We start from the raw sequence: 23,423 nt of genomic DNA, 5'->3' as shown, positions 1-23,423 counted from the left end.
CACCTGTTCAATTCAGAGGCGAGGGGGAATAAAAAAGCCCTTTCTCTTTTCTTTCAAGAGAATCCACCCCCCTCACCACTTGCTGGCGATTTCTCAGATTCCTATCCCATTCCCATTCTTCTTTTAGTCATAGTCTGGTTGGAGTGAGATAGGCGAGAGGCTTAGCGCTGGTGCTGACAATAGATAAGCCGGGCAGAGTGACTGACAGAAGCTAGGCTGGCATGCCCCAGTGGCAATGAACACGCTCTCCGACCACTGAGGCTAACTTGAGGATTCCTGTCAGGCTCCTGAAGCGATAAGCATGGACACAGGGACACAGTCTCCAGACACCAGGGTGTCTCTCAGCAGCCCCACACAGGGAAAGGGTTACAAAAGTTTCTGTTACCAACCGAAAGGTCCATCAAAATACCAAAGAGTGGAAATGAATGGTATCAAAGGGAAACACGCAATGCCGTATGCGCTGCGGTGAATTCAACTGAGGCGTGCCAACTGGTAATTGCTTCATTCAGCCTGTTTATTTTCGATAATATCCGCACGGTCCCGACAAACCCGACGCCTTCTTCAAGAACCTTCCCCATTAGTGTCTTGTCTCCTTAAGTGAAAAGGAGAGAAAGTGTTTACATCTCCCGCCACAATAAGCTGAGTGGGCGGCAAAGCGACAGGAGAACTCTGGCCACGCCGGCCTTCACAGCCCACTGGGTTTATTTACCCAAGTCAGCCGGTCGACCCGGGTCTGGTTTGATGGGTGAATGACTGTTGAACTCCGGGGACCCCGATCATTACCAGGGCCTCCCGGCTCTCATCCCGAGCTCAGGTTTCCCCTCAGCGGTTGGTCCCCTCCCGAGGGTGTCCGGGAAGGCCTGCCAACTATCGCTGATAAAGAGAGCTGATAAATGCGACTGGTTTGCAAATCAAACGAAAGGGTAGATTGTAGGGCTTAGGATTGTGGACCAAAGTCTCTTAAATCCTCTTTGGAAAGGGTTAATAACAATGTAACTGTCTTTAAGTACTTGGCTGGGCGGTTGAGTGTGAATAGACATTATCTATGTATAAAAGGCATTATTGGCATTAGGTAAATAGTTTGTAAAGTCTCTGATGTGACTCAGCAAGCAAACAACTCCATTGGTGTTTGTTGTGTGTGTGTGTGTGTGTGTGTGTGTGTGTGTGTGTGTGTGTGTGTGTGTGTGTGTGTGTGTGTGTGTGTGTGTGTGTGTGTGTGTGTGTGTGTGTGTGTGTGTGATGGGGGGGAGGGGGAGTACAGAACAGTTGTTACGGCAACAGGCCGAGGATGTGCCTGAATGTGCATTGGAAGCGACCTCCCCCTTCATTAGGAAATTACACACCATCGTCGGCTCATTCCAATCCAGTTACCTAGGAACTGTTTGCTGTAATTTGGACTAATTCAGCTGGCCCCCGGGCACTTCCGCTCCCTATTGTGCTCCGTCGTAAAAGAGATATAAGCCAGACACTCACACACACTGACACACACCCAGTCGAGTACACCAGCTGATGCCGCCTGCCACACAACTTCACCGCAGTCTCTTACTCTCTCTCGCACACCTCACTATCTCTTTCTTTCTCTCTCACTCTTACTCTCTCACTCTTCCTCTCTCTCTCTCTCTCTCTCTCTCTTCCTCTCTCTCTCTCTCTCTCTCTCTCTCTCTCAATCTCTCTCTCTCTCTCTCTCTCTCTCTCTCTCTCTCTCTCTCTCTCGCTCAGTCTCCCTCTCTCTCTCTGTATCTCTCTCTCTCTCTCTCAAACAAGGCCACACACACAGTAAAGTGAAAGGAGAGATGCCGGAACAACATCCTCTCTATGCCAAGTAAAAAATAAATAATTGTATCTTTAATTAGACAAAAAATGAGATACAGGAGAACATTAGGAGTAGGACAGGATAGAGTGAAAAACACAAGGAGCCCCCCTACCCCCCCCCCCCCCCCCTCACTTTCACTGTTCCAGCCAGAACGAAAGGGAATGAAAAATGGTGTGTTTTCCATGGGGTAAATATTGAGAGTGGAGAGGACATCAACTTGCAGAAGAAAGGCATTCGGGTGTCACCCGGGCCTGTACTGTGTGGCCGAAGGCCCCTGTGTTATATGAGCCTTTGTTTAGCATAGAGGAGGGTCTCGCTACGCCCCCCCCCCCCCCCCCCCCCGCACACACACACTAACAACCCCCCCCCCCCCACACACACACACACACACAGCTGCACTCTCTCCTGTTTATGTTTGCAGTAAGGACCATCGCCTTCAAGTAAAGCTATGTTGGCTCTTTGACAAAGAAAGGTCTGTTACTCCCCTTCCGTACCATTTATCATTCCATCTATCTATCTATCTATCTGTCTGTCTGTCTGTCTGTCTGTCTGTCTGTCTGTCTGTCTGTCTGTCTGTCTGTCTGTCTGTCTGTCTGTCTGTCTCTGTCTCTCTCTCTCTCTCTCTCTCTCTCTCTTTCTCTGTCTGTCTGTCTGTCTGTCTGTCTGTCTGTCTGTCTGTCTGTCTGTCTGTCTGTCTGTCTGTCTGTCTGTCTGTCTGTCTGACTGACTGACTGACTGACTGCCTGCCTGCCTGCCTGCCTGCCTGTGGCTGGCTGTCTGTCTGCCTGCCTGCCTGCCTGCCTGCCTGCCTGCCTGCCTGACTGCCTGTGGCTGTCTGTCTGTTTGTCTATCCGTCCTCTCGCTGCCCTCTTCTTCATCCTTCTCTTTTCTTTGGGTCTCTCTGCCGCTTGCGTTCCCTCGCTGACAGTGCAGCTCGTGTCCAGGAACTCACCAACTGGCTCTTTCAGAGTCCCTTCCAGGGCTGAAATTATCCTCTCCCGTTTCATAAATGTATGTCATGCATAGAGAGGTGGTGCGTGGCGTTCTGCCTGCAATAAATAATTGGCCTGAGCCCTCCCTTTGTCCAAAAAATAGACCTCAATGTAAAGAGAGAGCTGGAGAGAGCTGGTAATTATGTTACAGAAATATGTCAGCTAGTTTAAATATCAAAATATTGACCCTGGTCATTCTGGTGTACACGCGGACAGGCAAAGCACAGTCTGGGAAAAAGAGAATGTTTAGAGAGAAAGCCACTGAAGGACAAATGGAGCCTGAAATGCATGGTTGATGCAATTGGTGTTTGATTTCAGCTTATAGCTTCACCATATACCCACCAAAATAGTTTGAAAATGTGTGTGTGGGTGCATGAGTGTGCATACGTTTTTGAGTGTGCACTTTTTGAGTGTGTGTGTGTGTGTGTGTGTGTGTGTGTGTGTGTGTGTGTGTGTGTGTGTGTATGTGTATGTGTAAGTGTAAGTGTAAGTGTAAGTGTAAGTGTAAGTGTAAGTGTAAGTGTATGTGTGTGTGTGTGTGTGTGTGTGTGTGTGTGTGTGTGTGTGTGTGTGTGTGTGTGTGTTAGTGGCTCCTGGGTGGGCCACAGTGGCTGTGTGCTTGTCTTGGACCAAGAACTTTTCTGTCTGCTGAAACAACAATCAACCAGTGTCCAAAGAGGAGAGAGTGGAGTCAAGCAGGGAGCATCCTTAAAGTCTCTCTCTCTCTCTCTCTCTCTCTCTATTTTTTTTTTTTATCTTCCCCCCCTTCCTGGTTAAATGCAGGCCCAGGCCCAAACACATCATGCAGGCATATTAATTCCTAATTACAGGCAAACAAACACATGGTGTTTTAATGTTGCTTTTGTCTGGGTTGCCCATCCATAAACTGCAGGGAACACACAGGGAATCTCAGCTTGACCCCTCAGCTTGAAAACAATTCTGTTTACCAAACATTTCCCCTACCCTATTTCATGTTCGCGTGTGAGTACTTCTAACATGTTTTTTAAGTTGTTGCAAATTTTATTTTGGGGGTTCAAATACATTGGCAATGTGAAACAACTTTTACAGTAGTATATATTTAACTCGGTCTACCTGGCTCTGTAGGACGACCTTAATTTACTCATTAAATGGCTTTAGGCATTCATAAATAATTAAAAGGAGCTGGCTTTCAAATTGCTTACAACCTCTGTTGAGGAAAATCCCATATTATATGAAAAAGATTCTAACGATTTTGTTTTTCGACGGCAGGTGATACTTTATTCACAATCCTTTATAGTGAATGTAGGCTACTCGAAGCAAACAGGGGCCACACTAACCATGTCTCTGGAAATATCCCGTTTTTTTATTTTTTTTATGTAATATTGTGTCAACACCTCGCCTCGCCACGGCTAATCATCACCTTATTTGATCGACACATCGGACTGTTTTAAAGACCTTCAAGTTGCATTCAAGAATCGTTTGACGCATTGTGAGTTGAATAATACAATTGTCGAAGTCAAACCTTTACATATGATGCCCTCTAGTGGCAGATTAGCATAGTTATAAAGTGTCTAACAACACCAAAAAAGTTAAAAAACGACAATCATGGTGAAATAATTTATTGCTTAACAGTAGCATACAATACAAATCATGTATATTTCAGTCAAATATATATAATCAAATATGTATGAACTTAGTTGGTTTCATTCAGTAATGCTACACAATCAAGCAAGTTCCACAGATGAACACTAAGTGGCGCTGGACAGTCATAACAGGTATGTTCAGTTTTTTTGTATGATATCTGCCAAACCAGGATCTCTGAAACGAATTGTGCACAATTGGTGCATAAACATGCACCAATTATCTACTAAATAAGCATAAGCCCACCTATATCGTGCAGCTTTTCTATTGTCAGAAACAAAGGAGGATTGTATATTTTCATGTTCCGGATGCACCAACATAAAAGATGGATCCATTCTTTTCTCTCTACATTTTTCCAAAACAACAAAAACAAAACAAAACGTGAAACAATTCTGGCCCAAGGCTCTGTCCTCATCATCTGCTCCAGGGTGATTGTTGGGGACTGACACAGCAGACTTCTGCTGCTGGACATCTAGCCATCTGTTTAAACAGTCCCTTAATCCTGGAGGAAGGAGGTTGCTGCTAATGGCCACTGCAGGTGTGCTGTGTGGACGCACACAGCGTCTTTGTGTGTGTGATTGTGTGTTTCCTTCACAGCGTGCATGGCGTGTGACGGGGAGCGAAAGAGAACAACCTGGCCACTCTTTGAGCAGATAAAGTGGCGATTAACCTAAGAGATTTATGACCTCTAAACATTGAGGCATGCACAACCGTGCACACATTATATTTGTCCATCATACACAAACAATTGTTTTTCTCACTTCCCCTCACACTCATTCACACACACACACACACACACGCACACACGCACACACACACACACACACACACACACACACACACACACACACACACACACACACACACACACACACACACACACACACACACACACACACACACACACCGTATACTTTACTTATACTTAAAGACATGCAACTCCACATTCTACTCACCCAGGACTGGAAAGTGTGTGGAGCTAAACTAATATTGATATCCCTATAATAAATACACACCTCCTTATGGTCATTGTAGGTCATTGACAAAAGCATTTTATTGGCACAAGATCTGTAGATATTGCCATCCAAGATGTGGATGGTTATATATATGAAGACATACTCACACAAAAGTAACAAAACCAAACATAATTGTATGTATTGCCTAATCAACAAAAAAATGATATACAGTATGTAGATAGTCAGCCTGGAACAGGCTTGGCACACACAATCTGAATGGTTGCTTTATGGCCTTTTTAGGCATCCGTGGCTTACTGGTTAAGGAGTTGGACTGGTAACCGGACGCCGGCCGGTTTGAATCCCGACTGGTAGGTAGAAATGTGGACGGGGGGAATAGTTGTGCAGCACTCTCCTACGTCCTCATCCACGGATGAGGTGGCCTTGAGCAAGGCACCTGAAACCCCCACCTGCTCCCCGGGCGCTGCACTGCGGCTGCCCACTGCTACGGGTGTTCCGGTGTGTCCCCATGTGTGTGGACCTCTGAAAAGGTGTCCCCAAAAAGGGACATTAAAGGATAACTTAACTTTATAGCTCAACTCTACACTAACTCAATTAGATTTGATTTCATTGTCAGCTAAAGAGGAAATCATTGTCCTTGTACACACAGATGTGTACAAGGACAATCAAGGACCTAGAGTACACATGGCACCAAAACTGTATATCTTTCTTCTGACAAATGTATTTATTGTAAGTCGCTTTGGATAAAAGTTTCCTAAATGTAAATGTATAATAATAGTAATATATTAATAATAATAATAATAATAATAATAATAATAATAATATGTTTATTATGTATAGGGCCTTCATAAATCCCAAGGTTGCTTTGAAGTCTCAAGAGCACACACAGAACAAGACAGCCCAACAACACAAATAAAGATAAAATAAAGAGACAGTCACGGAGGGATGGAGGAAGGGAGTTCCCGAGGTTGAGTGCCATGGCACTGAAAGACCTGCCACCCAGGGTAGAAAGTCTGGTCCGGGAGACGGAGAGGAGATTGTGGTCAGATTATCGAGCGGGTTGGAGCATAAGGGGTCAGAAGGTCACAGAGGTAAGGAGGAGCAAGGTCATGGAGGGCTTTGTAGGTGAGAAGAAGCATTTTGAATCTGATTCGGGACAGAACCGGTAACCAGTGTAGCTGAGATAGAATAGTGGTGACGTTAGCAGATCGCTTGGTGTGAGTGAGTAGCCTGGCTGCTGAATTTTGAATATATTGCAATCATTAAACGGACACTGTGTAATATTTAAAGTCATTTATTTCCTCAAATCAACGTATTCATTCATAAATAAGTCCTAATTGGTGTAAAATTATCTCTGCCAAAAATCTCACTTATCCTCCTAAGCGAAGAATAATTAATATGTATGTTACATAGGACGGGTAAGCTTCATGGAGGCTTCCATGTTCTTCCGTTCTATGAACTGCCGAGAGGGACAAAAAGCACTACGTGGTACCGGAAATGCAAACGCGTTTTCACTCTGAGCCAGCGTGAATGATGACTGAAATAATTCACTATCTTGCTCGAGGAATAATTACTCATTACTCATACTCATACATCATTAGCTTAAACTAATGATTCAATGCAGTTTGAAATTTGTTTGAAATAACAAACCTCATCATCACTCGAATGACTCGATGAGGTAGTATTGGATGTCATGACACAGCTTCTTGGCACATACTGCCCACCGTAGTTTTTAAACAACCGAGCACTATTAGTTTGAATGCAATATACAATTGTACCACTAGATGGGAGTAATTTTTACACAGTGTCCCTTTAAAATGATTTAGTTGGGAGGCCGATAAAGAGGGAGTTGCAGTAGTCTAAACATGAGGCAATGAAGGAGTGAACCAGGGTAAGTACATCAGAGGTAGAGAGGAAGGGCCAAATACGGGCTATGTTACGGAGGTGGAAGAATGCAGTCTTATTGAGGGATTTAATTTGTGGATCGAAATTGAGTGAGGGGTCAAGCAGTATGCTGAGGTTTCTGACAACGGAAACGGATTGTACAAGTGTTCCATCAATGTTCAAACTGAGACTATGTGATTTGGAACGTTGAGATTTGGGATTGATGAGGAGGATTTCTGTTTTATCTGTGTTGAGTCTGAGAAAGTTATAGTGCATCCAGAGTCGGATAGGCAGTCAATGAGTGAGCTGGGAAAAGGATCAGTGGAGGTGGCTGTAATGAGGTTTAGATGGATGTCATCAGCGTAGCAATGGAATTGAAGGCCATGTCCACGGATGATTTAGCCAAGGGGAAGGATGTATATGAGGAAGAGGAGAGGCCCAAGAACAGAACCCTGAGGGACACCACAAGTGACAGGGGATGTGGAAGACTTATGAGGGCCCAGAGTGACAAACTGTTGTCTGTTGGAGAGGTAGGACCGGAACCAGTGGAGGACTATGTCTGAGATACCCAGAGCTGACAGGCGGGTGATGAGCACATTATGGTTGACAGTGTCGAATGCACCGCTGAAGTCCAAGATTAGAATGTTTGGGGAACCGTTATCAACAGACCGGAGAGGGTCGTTTACGACTTGAAGGTGTGCAGTGTCTGGGCTGTGATGTGTACAGAAACCAGATTGGAAGTGCTCATAAAGTTAATTGTCGTTGAGAAAGTACTGAAGTTGAAAAGTCCACTTTTTCCAGTAATTTAGCCAGGAAGGGGAGGTTTGAAATAGGACGGTAGTTGGACAGGGTATTGGGATCTGAGTTGGGCTTCTTTAAAATGGGGGTAACTGGAGCCATTTTTAGAGCAGGGTCTGGGTTTAGCTAAGTACCTACAACCAGGGGTTGTATGTTATCGCCAGGTTTTTGCCCAGTCTCTGAGAGATAAAAGATGCCTGTATTCTTCTGCAGGATGACATTGATTAGCGATGCTTTATTGGAGATGGACAGTGCATTCAGATGGACGAGGTTGAAGTCAGGATGAGATGGAAGGGAGGGGGCAGCCATTGGGGGACAACGGAAACATACATAGCCATTAAAAGCGACGGTCGTCTTTTGGAGCAGTGTATAAACAGCACATGAAACATCAGGCAGTGAGTTTGTTGAGGGCAATGTTGGCAGCGGGCACAAAGCTCTCCCCGACTTGAGGCTTTTTTACAGATGAATGCCGTTAACCTGCGACAGCTTTCTTGACATAGGCTATAAAACCTTCCTGCATAGCTTCAGAGTGGAGAATCCCAGAGGGAAGAGACTCTAGGAGCCAACCCTGTACAGACAAAAACACACACACACACACACACACACACACACACACACACACACACACACACACACACACACACACACACACACACACACACACACAATACATATTGTTTTTGCTCAGTTCTCAATGCAATACAACACACACACAGACACACACATTCATTAATTAGCATCAAGAGGTGCACTCTACATTAAAGGACCCATGTTTTTCCTCCAGATTTGGCAAAAATGATGTTGATAAGCCCTTCCTAGCCATTTCTGGTTGATCTCTATCCATCATACACCTGGTTGGTTACACCCATGTGTGATGCTGCCCTCCCAAACGTGCAAGTTTGCATTATGTTTCTCGGTAGATTAGATTGGTCTTGTCTAGCCTGACATTGCCAGATCAATACGCAATTCGGTTCCCAGAATGGGTCTGACCTCGAAACACTTGAAAGCCTTTTCCAAAAACTGAGAAATATTTGGACAAATCAGGGCAAACCAGTCTGCTGAATTATAAAACAATAGCGGCGCCGTCAGAAAGGCTAGCCATCAATACGTTTTTTACGAGAAATAAGTTGAATAATTAAAAAAAATTGTAAACAATTGCTGACCAGCCGAGGTCAGACTGACCTTGCGTGCAAAAGTGAATTCAGGATAGTTTCACAAAGGCTACATCGACATCACACATGTTGGTGAAGTATGGGACCTTTAAGGATCTCTGATACAGCAACGGGTCATTTACCATGAAGGTGTGGCCAACGCTGCCGTTGATTTTGCCTCCAGCCTTTAGATACTGCAGAGAGGTTCTCACAAAGTCTTCCGGAAGAATTGACAGCCCGCCTTTCTGGAAGCCTATCATGGCAGTGGACACTGAGAATGGAGCTATTGCCTGAGAGAGAGAGAGAGAGAGAGAGAGAGAGAGAGAGAGAGAGAGAGAGAGAGAGAGAGAGAGAGAGAGAGAGAGAGAGAGAGAGAGAGAGAGAGAGAGAGAGAGAGAGAGAGAGAGAGAGAGAGAGAGAGAGATCCACACATACACACACACACTAGCATTAGAAAATTACACAAATGATACGCATCACTACTATCATATGTATGTTATTCTTTTTTGACCACACCTGTATAATAATTCCTTTGGCACTGTATTCAGCCTGAAGGCAAAGAGAAAATCTTTCGACAAACACCTAAAATAATTCACAGAAGATTAGTGATGAGGGCATGGTTTACACCTAGATGCAAGCACCCACACAAACACACACACACACACACACACACACACACACACACACACACACACACACACACACACACACTTTACTTGCCTTAGATGCGCTGTAGAGGCTATATAGAGGACAAGGAATAGTGGCCACTCCTGAGGAAAGATTCACAATCACTCCCTTTCCTCTGTGAAATTCACACATGAACATACATGAACAAACAAACGCGCACACACGCATACACATGAACAAACACAAACAAAAACACGCAAAATTAGACTTTGTATTACAATTTAATTTGATTTCCATTATTTGATAACACCAACCTTTTCTCCATGCCAGGAAGACATATTCTGAACATCTGTGGAAAAAGATAGAAGAAGATAATTTCGCTTCCTCCACGGCTTGAGCTACCCGACTTAATTTTGAGGAGGCTTCATACTTCAACACTACATGTTCCAAACTTCACTCCTCTGAGGTCACTTAGGTTAAAGCAGATGAAAGCTACATGAATAAATGTGAATTTCATTCATTTCAGATTGATAATCCAAATTTCGTACCTCTGCCATAGCTCTCATATTGCAATTTATGACATTAGTCATTGTCTGTAAGTAGAAAGTTACAGTTTAAATGTCATATACAAGGGGACAAGGACTTAAAAATACAAACACAGACACAAACAGACACAAAATATCACTTTTAGACCCACTCACAAAACAAGTTGGTTCAACCGAGTGCAAAGGAGAATGAAGGATAAACCTGACCTGATTTAAGTTTTTGGTCTCCAGGAATTTTGAAGGGATCATGGAGGGGAGAATGCCAACGTTATTGACTAGAAGGAGGTCGAGAGTGAAATACAGAGAGAGAGAGATACAAAGAGAGTTATAGAGAGAGATACAAAGAGAGAGAGAGAGAGAGAGAGAGAGAGAGAGAGAGAGAGAGAGAGAGAGAGAGAGAGAGAGAGAGAGAGAGAGAGAGAGAGAGAGAGAGAGAGAGAGAGAAACAGAGAGAGAGAGAAACAGAGAGAGAGAAAGAGAGACAAAGAGACGGAGATGCTGTGAGAGAGAGAAAGAGAGAAAGAGAGAGAGAGAGAGAGAGAGAGAGAGAGAGAGAGAGAGAGAGGTGAGAGAGATAGAAAAACAGAGAGAGGAACAGAGAGAGAGACCCACAGAGGGAACACATGTCAGAGACAGTGAACTTGTATTGAGCAGGGTCCCAATTAGTATTTGATGCTCGTCTACCCCCCATATCATAACTGTTTGGGGAATTAAAATCTCCCAGTGATCATTCTCACCAAGAACACCAATCTCTAGGTCTTTAAGGTTGTCTTCAATCTCCGTATATACATCATCACGTGAGAAGTCAGCCACCAACACTTTCACCCTCTTGCCAGTTTCTTCTTCTGTATAGGGAGATTCGGTATGACTACAGTTTGACCACATGATAAGTGATATCTACAGTTTGACAAAACCATAAGACATTATTACACTCATTTATCTTTTTTTCCTACCGATCTCTTTGGCTGTACGCTCCAGTTTGTCTTTGCTTCTGCTGAGAATTATGACGTTCATCCCGTGTCTGGCCAGCTGGGGGCGCATCGGTGGAGAGTTGAGTAAACAGGGAAGGGAGTGGCCCGGAGAGGATTGTTGGGTTCTTGGATGTGCCTCATCTGATTTACATTTAGCTCAGTAATAAATTTAGCCTGGGAAATTCAATATTCCTCAGCCATAGGGCTTCTTCATCGTGATGTTATTTCACAATGACACCTCCTTGGGTAAATCATTCTGTCAAAATGGCAGATGATTAAAATTCAAACACAATATTGAATTTACCTCAAAGGCATATGCTCTTCCTATCCCCTCTGATCCACCGGTCACAACTGAAAACAGGGAGACAGTAGAGGAAAGAGAAGGTGAAATCACTCAAAATCCCCAGAGCTCTGGATAGTCTTATCTCATGCTCCCATGCGAGCACATGTATCCCATCATTCTATTGTCTTAAGTCGCTTTGTAAAAAGCACCCAAAGCCACAGTTTTGTCCGAGTATATGTGATGGATAGACATATCTTAGCCGAAAGGAAATAAGAAAGTCGTACCCTAATTGAGGTGCCTCATTAATCTTTCGATCGAAAGTTTATGGTATTTACACTAGGTGTATGACTATTCCTGTATTTGCAAAATCTGCTGTAAGTCACATTCCTGCATGTGTGTGGGTGCGCATGTGTTCAATGCCCAAGCATGCATTAGGTTGCTTCTTAGATATGTTGTTATGTCGAAAGAGAGGGGATGCAAAAGTGACTTACTATTGGCAAAGAAAAGTGATTGGTTGAAGGCTTGTCATGATCCTAAACAGTTTCTCGGATGATGCGCTTTATGACTTACCCTGTGGATAGTTTGTAACATCATACATATAGATAATTACCACTGCAGTGACAATTAACCAGATGAATGAAATACTAATTATGTTGGACCATCTACCATGGCAAAAATACACTTTCCAACGCCACCACAGATCGGGCCTGGTTAGTCAGATAGTAGTGTGTGTGTGTGTGTGTGTGTGTGTGTGTGTTTGTCTGTGTGTGTGTGTGTATGTGTGTGTGTCTGTGTGCGTACCTGTGTGTGTGTGGACGTACTCTTGTGTGTTTGCATCTGTGTGCTTGTGTGTGTGTGCGTGGGTGTGTGTGTGTGCGCATGCAAGTGTGTGTGTGTTTGCATCTTTTTGAGTGTGTTTGTGTTTCTGGTACTATCTTGAAAATGATTTAATACTGTGTACCCAGGCGAACACAATGTGTTCCCGGGCTGTTCTGATAAAGTAAATAAAAGGACTAGCAGCCTCCCCTCCAGATACCCCCCATCCCCGTGTTACACAAGACCGCATCACAGATGGAAAACTAGATCTGTTTATACTGATAGCCGTCTTCAGACACTGGGGTTATGTTGGCAATGGCATAGAGATTATGGTTTCATATGGTATCTGTATATATATCAACCAATATTGAACCATATACTACAAAAATATACTACTTGAATTCAGCTACTTGCTTCCTGATAGTTCAACTTCCATAGCCATTCTTGTTCCAAACAAGACCAATTCCAACATGCAACAAAGAATACACTTACACAGTCATATGAGATGAATATATTACAAAATGCACAATAAAAAAGCATAATAAAACCAAAAGTGATTGTTGTTTGCCATGCATCATTTATATTTCCTCATGAACTCGTACTGCATTAGTAAGTCACCAAGACACAGACACACAAACAAACACACATATACACACACACACACACACACACACAACAACAACAAACAAACACACACACACACACGCACACACACAAAGACACACACACAAACAGCAAATAGGGCACTGATGTGAATGCTTTCTGAATAATCCCCACATCCTCAGTAGACCCATAAAACTGGTTCCCAGGATTCATAACAACGAGGGCCAAAGCATCTGATTTACTGAACATGAATGAAGAAAGAAAAGGTTGGTCACTTTAGAACATGCTGTTCTAGCTGCTTCCTTTTTTCCCCTGGCTGTGCTGGAATGGAATGAACAGGAAGCTTTGGGACTGAATAGATTAGCCTGTAATTGTGGTTCCCTTTTTGAGGCAAGTTTTTGTCCTTTGGGAGTCTGGATGAGCCCTTCAGGAGAGTCCAGGAGATGTGGTAGGATGATAAGGCTGTTATATATATGTACATTAGACAGTAAAAAGTGCAAACACATTGCTGGGTTATTTATGCTGGTTCAAAATTGTGGGTTCTTTGGGCAGGGTAAGGGGCTGATTCACAGGTGAACATCTTGTTATTTTGACCCAGCTGTTGGTTCGTTAATTTTCCCGCTATTCCTTCGTTCCACGGTGGTGGTGGAACATTCTGGATATTTCTTTGTGGTCAGACCAGACGAACGGCTGGCAGAAGGATTTCATGGTTGGTTAAATGTGAATACTTATTTACTTATATTTTCAATGAGTTTTGGTAACAGCATGATCTTTACATCACTTCACACTTTAACTTTGAAATAAACAAACAGATTCAGATTAAATCCAAGATTTAAATCAGCATTTATTGGCTGGCCTGAAATACTGAACTGTTATAACAATCGCTAATCGTTAGCCAACTAAAAGCTTTTATCGGCCGCATTTTTTTATTTAATGTTTAGCGGTCTCCTGGTTTCATGTTTCACCTGTATCAGTTAGTATGCAACAATTGGCTCTTGAGTAGCTACGGTTGACTCGCTAGCTAGCTGTAGCGCTAATAGCTGTGTGAACGGTTGACTCACGGGCTACCCGTTATGGTCATGGACATGCAAGGTTGGGTTATTTTTTAACCCAGCAATTTTTTTGTCAAATTCTTGAATCAATTAACCAGTAAAAGATTAAAAGTTATAAAATAAATTATCTGTAATCTCTTTGTAGCACTCATTTTGTGTTCCCTAAACTCTGATTATTTATTTATTTGAATGGGGTTGTCTACAGGCTTTATTCAGTTGTTACAAATGTACTTTTATTATGTGATTCATTTCATAAAAAAAAGTATGTGTTGCACATTATTGGAAACTGTTTGCACCATTAACTGCTCTAAAGGGCCTAGAAAATCAAGTTGTTTCTAAAGTCATACACTTTGTTTTAATAAAAAAGAATTTGTTTACATTTCCCTAAATTCATTTTTGAATGGAAAAATTTGTTAACATTTGTAAATTTTGATCAATTTCTTATTCCATACATGCACACACAGTAACAGACACTTTTTTGTTTACCCATGCATAGGTATATGTAGAAACAAACACAGTATACACAAACCCATATTGCACACACATACATGCACACGCACACACACACACACACACACACACACACACACACACACACACACACACACACACACACACACACACACACACACACACACACACACACACACAAACACACACACACACATCCCCTCTTAAAAGCCTACCTGCCCACTCTCCCATGGATCTGAGGAATGACTTGGGCAATGGAAAGAAGAATTTGGGACAAAGCATCCTTATAAAAGACAGCAGTTTTACCGCATAGTGAAGTACCACTAAGGAACCAAGAAAGATAAAAAAATTTGTGTAATCCATGATTTTCTAGTTCCTTGAAGGACACAATGCCTGCACACCTCTATTTGTGTAAGTTAGCTCTGAAAATTGCTGGGTGTAGTTGCTAAATCTCTAGGCAAGCAGCAACTTGAAGCCACTCCCTCCAGCTACTACGACAGAGTTTCTCTCTTTTATCACTTTCTCTCTTTTCTTCAACCACACACACACACACACACACACACACACACACACACACACACACACACACACACACACACACACACACACACACACACACACACACACACACACACACACACACACACACACACACACGCACACATACCTGAAAACACACTGGGGAAAGCAATAAGTCTTAACTAGTCCCTGAAACTAAAGTAGCGTATATTAATCTGTGTTTTGGTATGAATGGACAATCAGTACTTTGACATGCACATCTTAATCAGATTAAGGCCATAGTTCGATTATGATCCTCAATCGGACAACTGCACTTGTTTGAGTATACATGGCGGTGAGCTATTCATTGGCCAAAGCATTTCTTTCCCCGGTACGATAGGTGGCGCTGTGCCCATTTCAACTAGTGGTAATAAGCCACCGGTTTACCTCTTTATGTCACTAGCAACAACAAACTCAGGCCGCCGCAGCATTCGAGAAAGATGTTTTCAGTAGACAGCTGTCAGTTCACTTCGTGTCCATGTTTCTCCGACGCTCCATTGTTCCGACCTCTGTTCCGACCTCTCGGTCGTATGCGGACTCCTCCGGCGGCAGAGGACGGAACAATGGAGCGTAGGCGAAATGGACCCAAAGTGAACTGACAGCTGTCCCGCATACAGCAACAATCCCTTTATCCTCTATGTTGCGTTTCAATATGGACTTCAGAGAGTCAAAGCCAAAGTTCCTGAATTAAAAGTAGGCCTACATGTCTTTCTAAATGTTGGTCATCAACAAGGTTGTAAAGTATTAACTTCGGGCACATAAAAAAATAATGTGCCCGAAAATAAAAGTTTTTTTTACGATCTTTATTCATTCATTGCACCTTTGCCGAACTGTCAGGGATATTCTCTGATATTATTCTGATATTATGAATCTTAAAGGCACCCAGTGCAACTTTATGTAAACATTCAATGAAAAATAAACATTCAATTTCTAGTCTTTTTTACACGTAGTAAGTTTCAATAACTCCATACCATTACATATCGACATTCAAGGAGCAAAGATGAGACGTCGTTGTGTGGTGAGAACTGATAGAAAATCGTAAACAACAACAATCACCGGTGGGGAGAAGCCATTTTTCCATTGACTGGAAGCCTGCTTTATTTATTGTAGGTTAGAAAAATTAAAGAAAATGGCGGCATTGTTGTTGTTATCGATTTTCTATCAGTTCTCACCACACAACGACGTCTCATCTTTGCTGCTTGAATGTCGGTATGTAATGGTATGGAGTTATTGAAACTTACTACGTGTAAAAAAGACTAGAAATTGAATGTTTATTTTTAAGCCTCGAAAGTTGCACTGGGTGCCTTTAAAGACTGCGTCAGGTTCTCAGACTCTGGTACTTCAGCAACACGTAAAGACTTGTAGTGAGGGTTATCTCGGCCATGGTGGAGAAGGAATTGGGGTAAAGGAACTTTGGCTTTGACTCTCTGAAGTCCATATTGAAACGCAACATAGAGGAGAAAGGGATCGTTGCTGTATGCGGGACAGCTGTCAGTTCACTTCGGGTCCATTTCGCCTACGCTCCATTGTTCCGACCTCTCGTCGTATGCAGACTCCTCCGGCGGCGGAGCAGCGGGAGGAGTCCAGCCGGAGGAATGTGGAGAAATGGACCCGAAGTGAACTGACAGCTGTCCCGCATAGAGTAACAATCCCTGCTGTAGGTATCCCTGCTAACAATTATTCGATTGTTAGTCAGCTGGACTCCTCCCGCTGCTCCACCGCCAGAGGAGTCCGCATACGACCGAGAGGTCGGAACAATGGAGCGTCGGAGAAATGACATGGACCCGAAGTGAACTGAGAGCTGTCTACTGAAAACATCTTTCTCGAATGCTGCGGTCGCCTGAGTTTGTTGTTGCTAGTGACATAAAGAGGTCAACCGGTGGCCCTGTTACCACTAGTTGAAATGGGCACAGCGCCACCTATCATACCGGGGAAAGAAATGCTTTGGCCAATGTATCGATTTTCTCACCGCCATGTATACTCAGACAATTGCAGTTGTCCGATTGAGGAGCATAATCGAACTATGGCCTTAATCTGAATAAACTGTGCATGTAAACGTACTGTAGGTGTCTTAATTTGACTACGAGTAACTCGATTCGATTATAGTGTGACTAAGGTGTATAAATGCATCTCAATAATCCAGTCATAGTTGGACTAACCCAATAATTCGATTTTCTTGAGGGTCATGTAAACACATTGAATAATGACACTATAAATTACCCCATGTCCTCTCACCACACACACACACACACACACACACACACACACACACACACACACACACACACACACACACACACACACACACACACACACCTGAAAACACATTGGGAAAGCTAGGCACCCAGTGCAACTTTCGAGGCTTAAAAATAAACATTCAATTTCTAGTCTTTTTTACACGTAGTAAGTTTCAATAACTACCATTACATACCGACATTCAAGCAGCAAAGATGAGACGTCGTTGTGTGGTGAGAACTGATAGAAAATCGATAACAACAACAATGCCGCCATTTTCTTTATTTTTTGTAACCTACAATAAATAAAGCAGGCTTCCAGTCAATGGAAAAATGGCTTCTCCCCACCGGCGATTGTTGTTGTTTACGATTTTCTATCAGTTCTCACCACACAACGACGTCTCATCTTTGCTCCTTGAATGTCGATATGTAATGGTATGGAGTTATTGAAACTTACTACGTGTAAAAAAGACTAGAAATTGAATGTTTATATTTCATTGAATGTTTACATAAAGTTGCACTGGGTGCCTTTAACTAATCCCTGAAACTTAAATAGTCTGTGTGTTGGTATAAATGGACGACACTACAAATGTCCTCTAACTGAAAAAAAAGAATGTGAAAAACCTACTTCTAAAATATATACTGATCACCCCTTTTGTATAGAAGTCTGAGTTTCAATAGCCTATTGAGTAGAGTAATTGCCTCACAATCACAGGCGATAGATCAATAGTTTGAATCCCACCGTTGACAGAATATGCTGAGAATCATCACTTGTTCTTTTGCTTATGGAGAATGTATTATGATAATACCATGGATTCTGTCACTTATTGTGAATGTATTCTCGGATGGAATTGGCCTACTTCTATAAGATATTTCCTGCTGCTGTAGCTCAAAGAGCAGCGCTTTGACATCCAAGCTTTCCTTATTTTTTTCCAACTTCAGGCTGGGCTGCGTGCTATTGACACCGGTTATTGCTACTTGCAACTATTTTTATATTTATGTTAATGTTGAATTATATATCACTACCATCCGTCCTAAATTAAGCAATAGAACGATCCAAGGGATCTATGAATAATCTTACACGATACAATTATTTACCTTCATGATAAAAGGTCCATAAAGATATACACACTAGGACGAACGTCATCAACGTGCGCCTCCTGTTGTGTTGTCCGCGCTATTTAGCAGCGTGTTTTGGTTAGTGGTGTGCTACAACTGCCGTTACGGGCATAGTTTTCTTTTTTCTACAGCGTGTCATTTCTTAGGTGAGTCCGCGTCGTCTTTATGAACCGCAAAACACATCAGTTCAGGGTATTGGGTTATTTGCACAGTTTTACTTGGTGCTGATGACCCACCGTAGCCATGCCATGGTGCTAACTTGAGAGCTAGCTTAGGTGGTGGGTAGGCTTGATTCATAGTGTAGCATCCTCCCGGAACCACAGCCACTGCTCTGATTAGGTCAATGAGATGCCACCCCCTACGCCTACACTGTTATCAAACCCACAGAAGCATCATCGTGTTTTTCGACTTTATTTTGGCGTATCACGCCAAATGTCCCACTATGTCCATCTATCGTTACTACGTTTACGGTTGTAAATTCAACTGACCAAGTTTATAGACAAGTTGCATTGTAGACACAATGTGACGGTAACGTCAGCAACAGCAGTTAGCTGGTTACTGGACAGCTAATGCTGTCAATCCACCTAGCCAAGTGAACAAGTGAACACTAACTATTTGACTTAACACAACTGATCTGTGCCAACGGTGCTGTTGGAAAATGTATTTTCAGTGTGTTGCCACTCACTGAAACACTTAATTCGTCTGGTTGTCAGTGCAGCGACAATTGTGTATGTATGATGTTACATACTATCCACAGGGTATACGTCAAGTCATAAAGCACATTTATCCAAAAAACAGTATTTTATCATGGCAAGCCGTCAACCAATCAATTATACAGGATACAGGTTTGCACATCCTTCGCTATCCCTTAAACTGCATTTTCTTTTTAAACTTTTATGTTTACTTGAGGACGGTCTAATGTTTTTGTAATTTTGACTGGACTTTCCTGAGATTGATCGTCAGATTTGTTGCTCATTTAACTAACAGGTTGATATTGGTACAGTTAATGGGCTGCCTATGAAGTTGCAGGCTATATAAAGCATGTCAGTGACTGTCTACAGATGTCCCAAAAAACAACATGAACTAGAAGTAGTATGATGACGGCAGATGCACTTAACACCGTCAACTCGTTTTCAATATACTAATGTATTTTACAAAATGCAAAATTAACAACTTTCAACAATGCCGTGCTTTTCACTCTTAATGCCGGCTAACATGCTCTTGGCAGAAAGGAAAGAAAAAAATAACCGCGCATGGGTAATACATGCTGATGTTTCACTCACTCACTCAACCACCCACCTACCCCACTAATTCAGCCTGCTAGAATAGGCCTCAGGAAAGCGCATATTTTTTTCTGAACTCAGTCTTTGACAAAACTATTAGTAATGATAAAACATAAACAGAGTTTGTTTTAACCTCCGCTGGCCCTTTTTACAGTGTTTTTATTTTTAAGTTGACGTAATGTCTCAAATTTCTTTCTTTATTCTCTTTGATGTATTGTCTCAATGGCATGCAAAACCACAACAAATAAATTTGTGGCGAACTTTGCTTGTGGCGAACCAGTTAGGACAAAATACTGCAAAGCCACCTCTAGAATGCAGGCTTGATAAATGTATTACATTTATTGGATTTAACTGAATTAAACAAAAACAAAAAAGATGACATTTCCGTCTGGGCTACTCAAAGATGACACTCAGTGTATAGGCCTGTTCTATTTCTAAGATAGACAGTGCTGTATTTCGTCAGCAACTGTTGTCAATACTGTTGCAATGTCAGAATATGCTTAATAATTCTGACTTACTCAACTAGTATGAAAGTTTTCATCTCACATCTCAAATAACATTCAATCATTGCAAGGTTTTAAGATGAGAATAAACAATCCTCAATGTCCTTCATGTTCAGATAATTCCTCAGGAGATGTTACACTGAGAAAGCACTGAGAAAGCACTCAACTAAGTCCACGCAAAATGCATTAAAGTATGACTTGCTTCTGGAAATTATCCAGAGGAACAGCATTTTTGGTTAAAAGAGTTGGTCTAATTTGCCAGGGGGAGAATAATGCTGTCTTACCTGGGGAACTTATCTGACTCTGTATGAAGCTATCTAGGTAAGAAAAGTTCTATAACTTTCCTCGTATTAGGGTCACTTGGAAAGTACTCGTCATTGAAGTAAATTGATCTAAATATGCATTCAATTTAGGCATAATTGTTATTATTGGCTAATTTCATAAACTTTTCTAAGTTCCTGCTATAACATTTGAAGTTTTTGAGCAGTGCTAGAAATTATAGTGGCTGTGTGCAGCACTGGTGTTGGCGCTCTCATTGAAACATGACCCGTTCAAGACACTTGTGTAAAAAGCTGTTTTATACACTGTGGAAAGTTTAAATTAAGTTGTGCATAGCACTTGCTATAATATATGTATATATAACGATAAACACAGTATTGTGGATTTCCTTTTCTCAGGTAAATGAAAAATGTTTTTGTTATTATCGTTATGATAATTACTAGGCAGAGGTTTTTGATTAATGAAGAGGATGAGTGCAAAGTTTTGGTTTGTGAGGAAAGGGATGTCGAGCACCTATGGGATAAATAAACATTGTAACAATTCATTTCAAATAAGTTAATGTTTTCAAATGAATGTACACGGATGGTATGTGACAAAAGAACATGCAAGACTTCTGCAAGGCAGAGAAAAAAAGGGGTGTGACCAAATTGTATAGGGTGCCACCAATTAAAAAGGATAGTGGCACCATTGCTGGCTGCAGTAGAACATGGGAATCTTGAGCCCTCCTGTATGCATCCTTGAATCAGATGCTTACGCCTAACCCCTCCCTCCCCCAAGTTGCTTCTTAATGACCTCTATCAGAAATCAATGTGAAACTCAAATGCTTAAACACTCCTCTTTCTCTCCTTGTACTCTATCTTGTTCCTCTCTCTTACCCTTTGGTTCTGACAGTTATGGATATGGACAGTGCCAGATTGGTGGTGCTGCAGACCCTGACTCAGGCCACCAGCCAGGACACAACGGGGCTGAAGCCTGCAGAGGAGCAGCTCAAACAGTGGGAGACCCAGCCCGGATTCTACTCTGTCCTCCTGGTACAAAACAAACACAAAATGACCTAAACAGAGTGGTCCTCTGTGTAGCTCCACCGGTAGAGCATGGCATTTGTAAGCCTCAATTTACACAGACATAAATTGTCTGCGTAAATGCGTACATTTTCTACTTCAATGCGTTTTCTCAGTTTTGGTTCCTTTTTAGTTTTATGCTTGTTATTTCAGTGCACTGTGGCACAGTTATGTAGCGTGCATCAAAAAATTACAATTACAATTACAGGGAAAGGCTTACTGTCACTATACTTGAATTCTATTGACAAAGATAAGGGGAAAGTAATCGGCTTTATGGCAAAATTCTTAATGACATGCAGATTATTTTACTTATTAAACTTTCATCATTGAAGGTATCTTTGACCATGCCAATAGAGAAGATTTGCAGTTGGGTATGAGAATAAGGGTGCCTAATTAACACAATTACATCAAAGTCCTAATCCACATTTACTTTGTTAGTAGGGCTGTTGTATGTTTTTATATCTAAAAAATATAATTGGTATTAGGGATGGGCACGAGTAGTAAATTCCAAACTCGAGTGATCGAAGGAATTCCTCGAGGATCAATCGAGTACTCGTTAAATCAAATCTATTTTTAGAATGCAACGCATCTGCAGCAGGAATAGGCCTGATGATGAACGGCAATATTACCAACCAAACATGTAGGCCTAATGCTTATTCTCCATCAAAACAGTCAGAGTTATCAGAGTATTCATTATTTATTTTTGCAAACGTTTAAAACACATTTCCCTTACAAAAATAAATATGCGTCTCACAATTTAAATCACGTCGAACCAAGGCCTGTAACAGTTTAAAAAAAACGAAACAAGTAGCCTAACCATTGCAAATAAATGCTTAAAGCTGCAAATAAAACGGCAGCAAATGGACTATGGAAATACTCAGCGTTGTGATCTTCTCTACACGCCCGGGATTACAGCTGCGTCTTGCGGCGGTGAAAATATAGCCGACACACTTTCACTTTCACCGTTGCTGCGGGTCTTCTTTCCCGAACTCACTGTTGTGTTTCAGGAGCATATGTTGCCGCATAGTACTTTCTGGTAGCTCGATTTCGCTTGGCATATTTTACATTTCACCTTATGATCTCCTATTTCTTTAAAGTATTTCAATTCTTCGCTGCGGTTTGCTTTAACCGCCATCTCTTAACTTTTTGAATTCTGGCGTGCCTGCACACGCCACGGAACGCGCCATGGAAATGGATGAATTTAATTTTCTTTGTGCCCACGTCATGCGTTAGTGGTGCCGACAGAAAATTGATACATTTGCTTCAGAAAACTTTGTTTGTGTGTGTATATGCAAACTCGAGTTTGCCTGTCCACCAACCGAGTTCATTTGTAACGAGTAGTACTCGAGTAATCGATTCCTCACGCCCATCCCTAATTGGTATACATATACTACATGACACTAAAGCATTAGGTTGTATGCAGACAACTTTTTTAAACTCGGCAAGATTGCCATAACCCTTTTTCCTTTTCTCCTGTCCCCCAGAATATCTTCAACAACCACATGCTTGACGTGAATGTCAGGTGGCTTGCTGTGCTCTACTTCAAAAATGGCATTGACCGCTACTGGAGGAGAGTTGCCCCACAGTGAGTTCCCACATCCTCTCCATCTCCTTCTTTTTGTTTTTATTTCTTGCATATCCTTTATCTCAGACCGATTTGTTCTGCACATCAGTGTCTTTGATTTTCCCTCTGTATTACCACCCCATTTTTGGCAATATGTATTGTATTTGGTGACCACGCAGTCGCTTCGACGCAGGTTTACAGGTTTACGTCGGGTTTACGGGC

At 42.2% G+C, this 23,423-nt stretch overlaps 2 protein-coding genes across 5 annotated transcripts in view; one reads left to right on the top strand and one right to left on the bottom strand.

Moving 5' to 3' along the window:
- Positions 1–4,387: 4,387 nt before the first annotated feature.
- hsd17b3 (hydroxysteroid (17-beta) dehydrogenase 3) lies at positions 4,388–15,394 on the bottom strand. 2 transcript variants are annotated; one of them, XM_060054614.1, is made up of 12 exons: positions 14,816–15,381; positions 11,680–11,726; positions 11,358–11,433; positions 11,142–11,249; positions 10,612–10,679; positions 10,408–10,452; positions 10,174–10,208; positions 9,953–10,034; positions 9,749–9,814; positions 9,376–9,522; positions 6,287–8,649; positions 4,388–5,862 (listed from the first exon to the last, which is right to left on the bottom strand). In XM_060054614.1, exons 1-11 carry the CDS (start codon positions 14,961–14,963, stop codon positions 8,554–8,556), a joined length of 918 nt encoding a protein of 305 aa, XP_059910597.1. In that variant the 5' UTR covers positions 14,964–15,381; the 3' UTR covers positions 4,388–5,862; positions 6,287–8,553. The 2 variants fall into 2 exon arrangements, with proteins under 2 accessions (XP_059910597.1, XP_059910598.1); XM_060054615.1 differs by lacking the exon at positions 11,142–11,249 and having other exon boundaries at positions 14,816–15,394.
- A 3,139-nt stretch (positions 15,395–18,533) lies between these two features.
- Positions 18,534–23,423, top strand: part of ipo11 (importin 11) — a 121,919-nt gene continuing 117,029 nt past the window's right edge. For 2 of the 3 annotated variants that reach the window (XM_060054610.1, XM_060054608.1), the window contains exons 1-3: positions 18,534–18,657; positions 21,468–21,607; positions 23,122–23,222. In XM_060054610.1, the coding sequence (XP_059910593.1) occupies positions 21,470–21,607; positions 23,122–23,222 (239 nt within the window). In that variant the 5' untranslated portion in view covers positions 18,534–18,657; positions 21,468–21,469. Of the gene's footprint in view, positions 18,658–20,532; positions 20,619–21,467; positions 21,608–23,121; positions 23,223–23,423 lie in introns of those variants that run through there. The other variant, XM_060054609.1, reaches the window with a different exon arrangement.

This window comes from Gadus macrocephalus, chromosome 6 (genome assembly GCF_031168955.1).
Source record: "Gadus macrocephalus chromosome 6, ASM3116895v1".
Lineage (NCBI taxonomy): Eukaryota > Metazoa > Chordata > Actinopteri > Gadiformes > Gadidae > Gadus > Gadus macrocephalus.
The sequence above is the reverse complement of the archived record's forward strand: the minus strand, read 5'-3'. Positions and strand labels throughout refer to the sequence as shown.

What these genes read in the sequence shown, in the direction of transcription:
- hsd17b3 (XM_060054614.1), bottom strand. Translation starts at nt 14,963, where the DNA reads ATGGATTACACAAATTTTTTTATCTTTCTTGGTTCCTTAGTGGTACTT. An exon ending in GAAGAGCATATGCCTTTGAG is followed by an intron (nt 11,434 to 11,679) that starts GTAAATTCAATA and finishes ATGCGCCCCCAG; the next exon opens with CTGGCCAGACACGGGATGAA. An exon ending in ATATGAGAGCTATGGCAGAG is followed by an intron (nt 10,209 to 10,407) that starts GTACGAAATTTG and finishes CTTTTTCCACAG; the next exon opens with ATGTTCAGAATATGTCTTCC.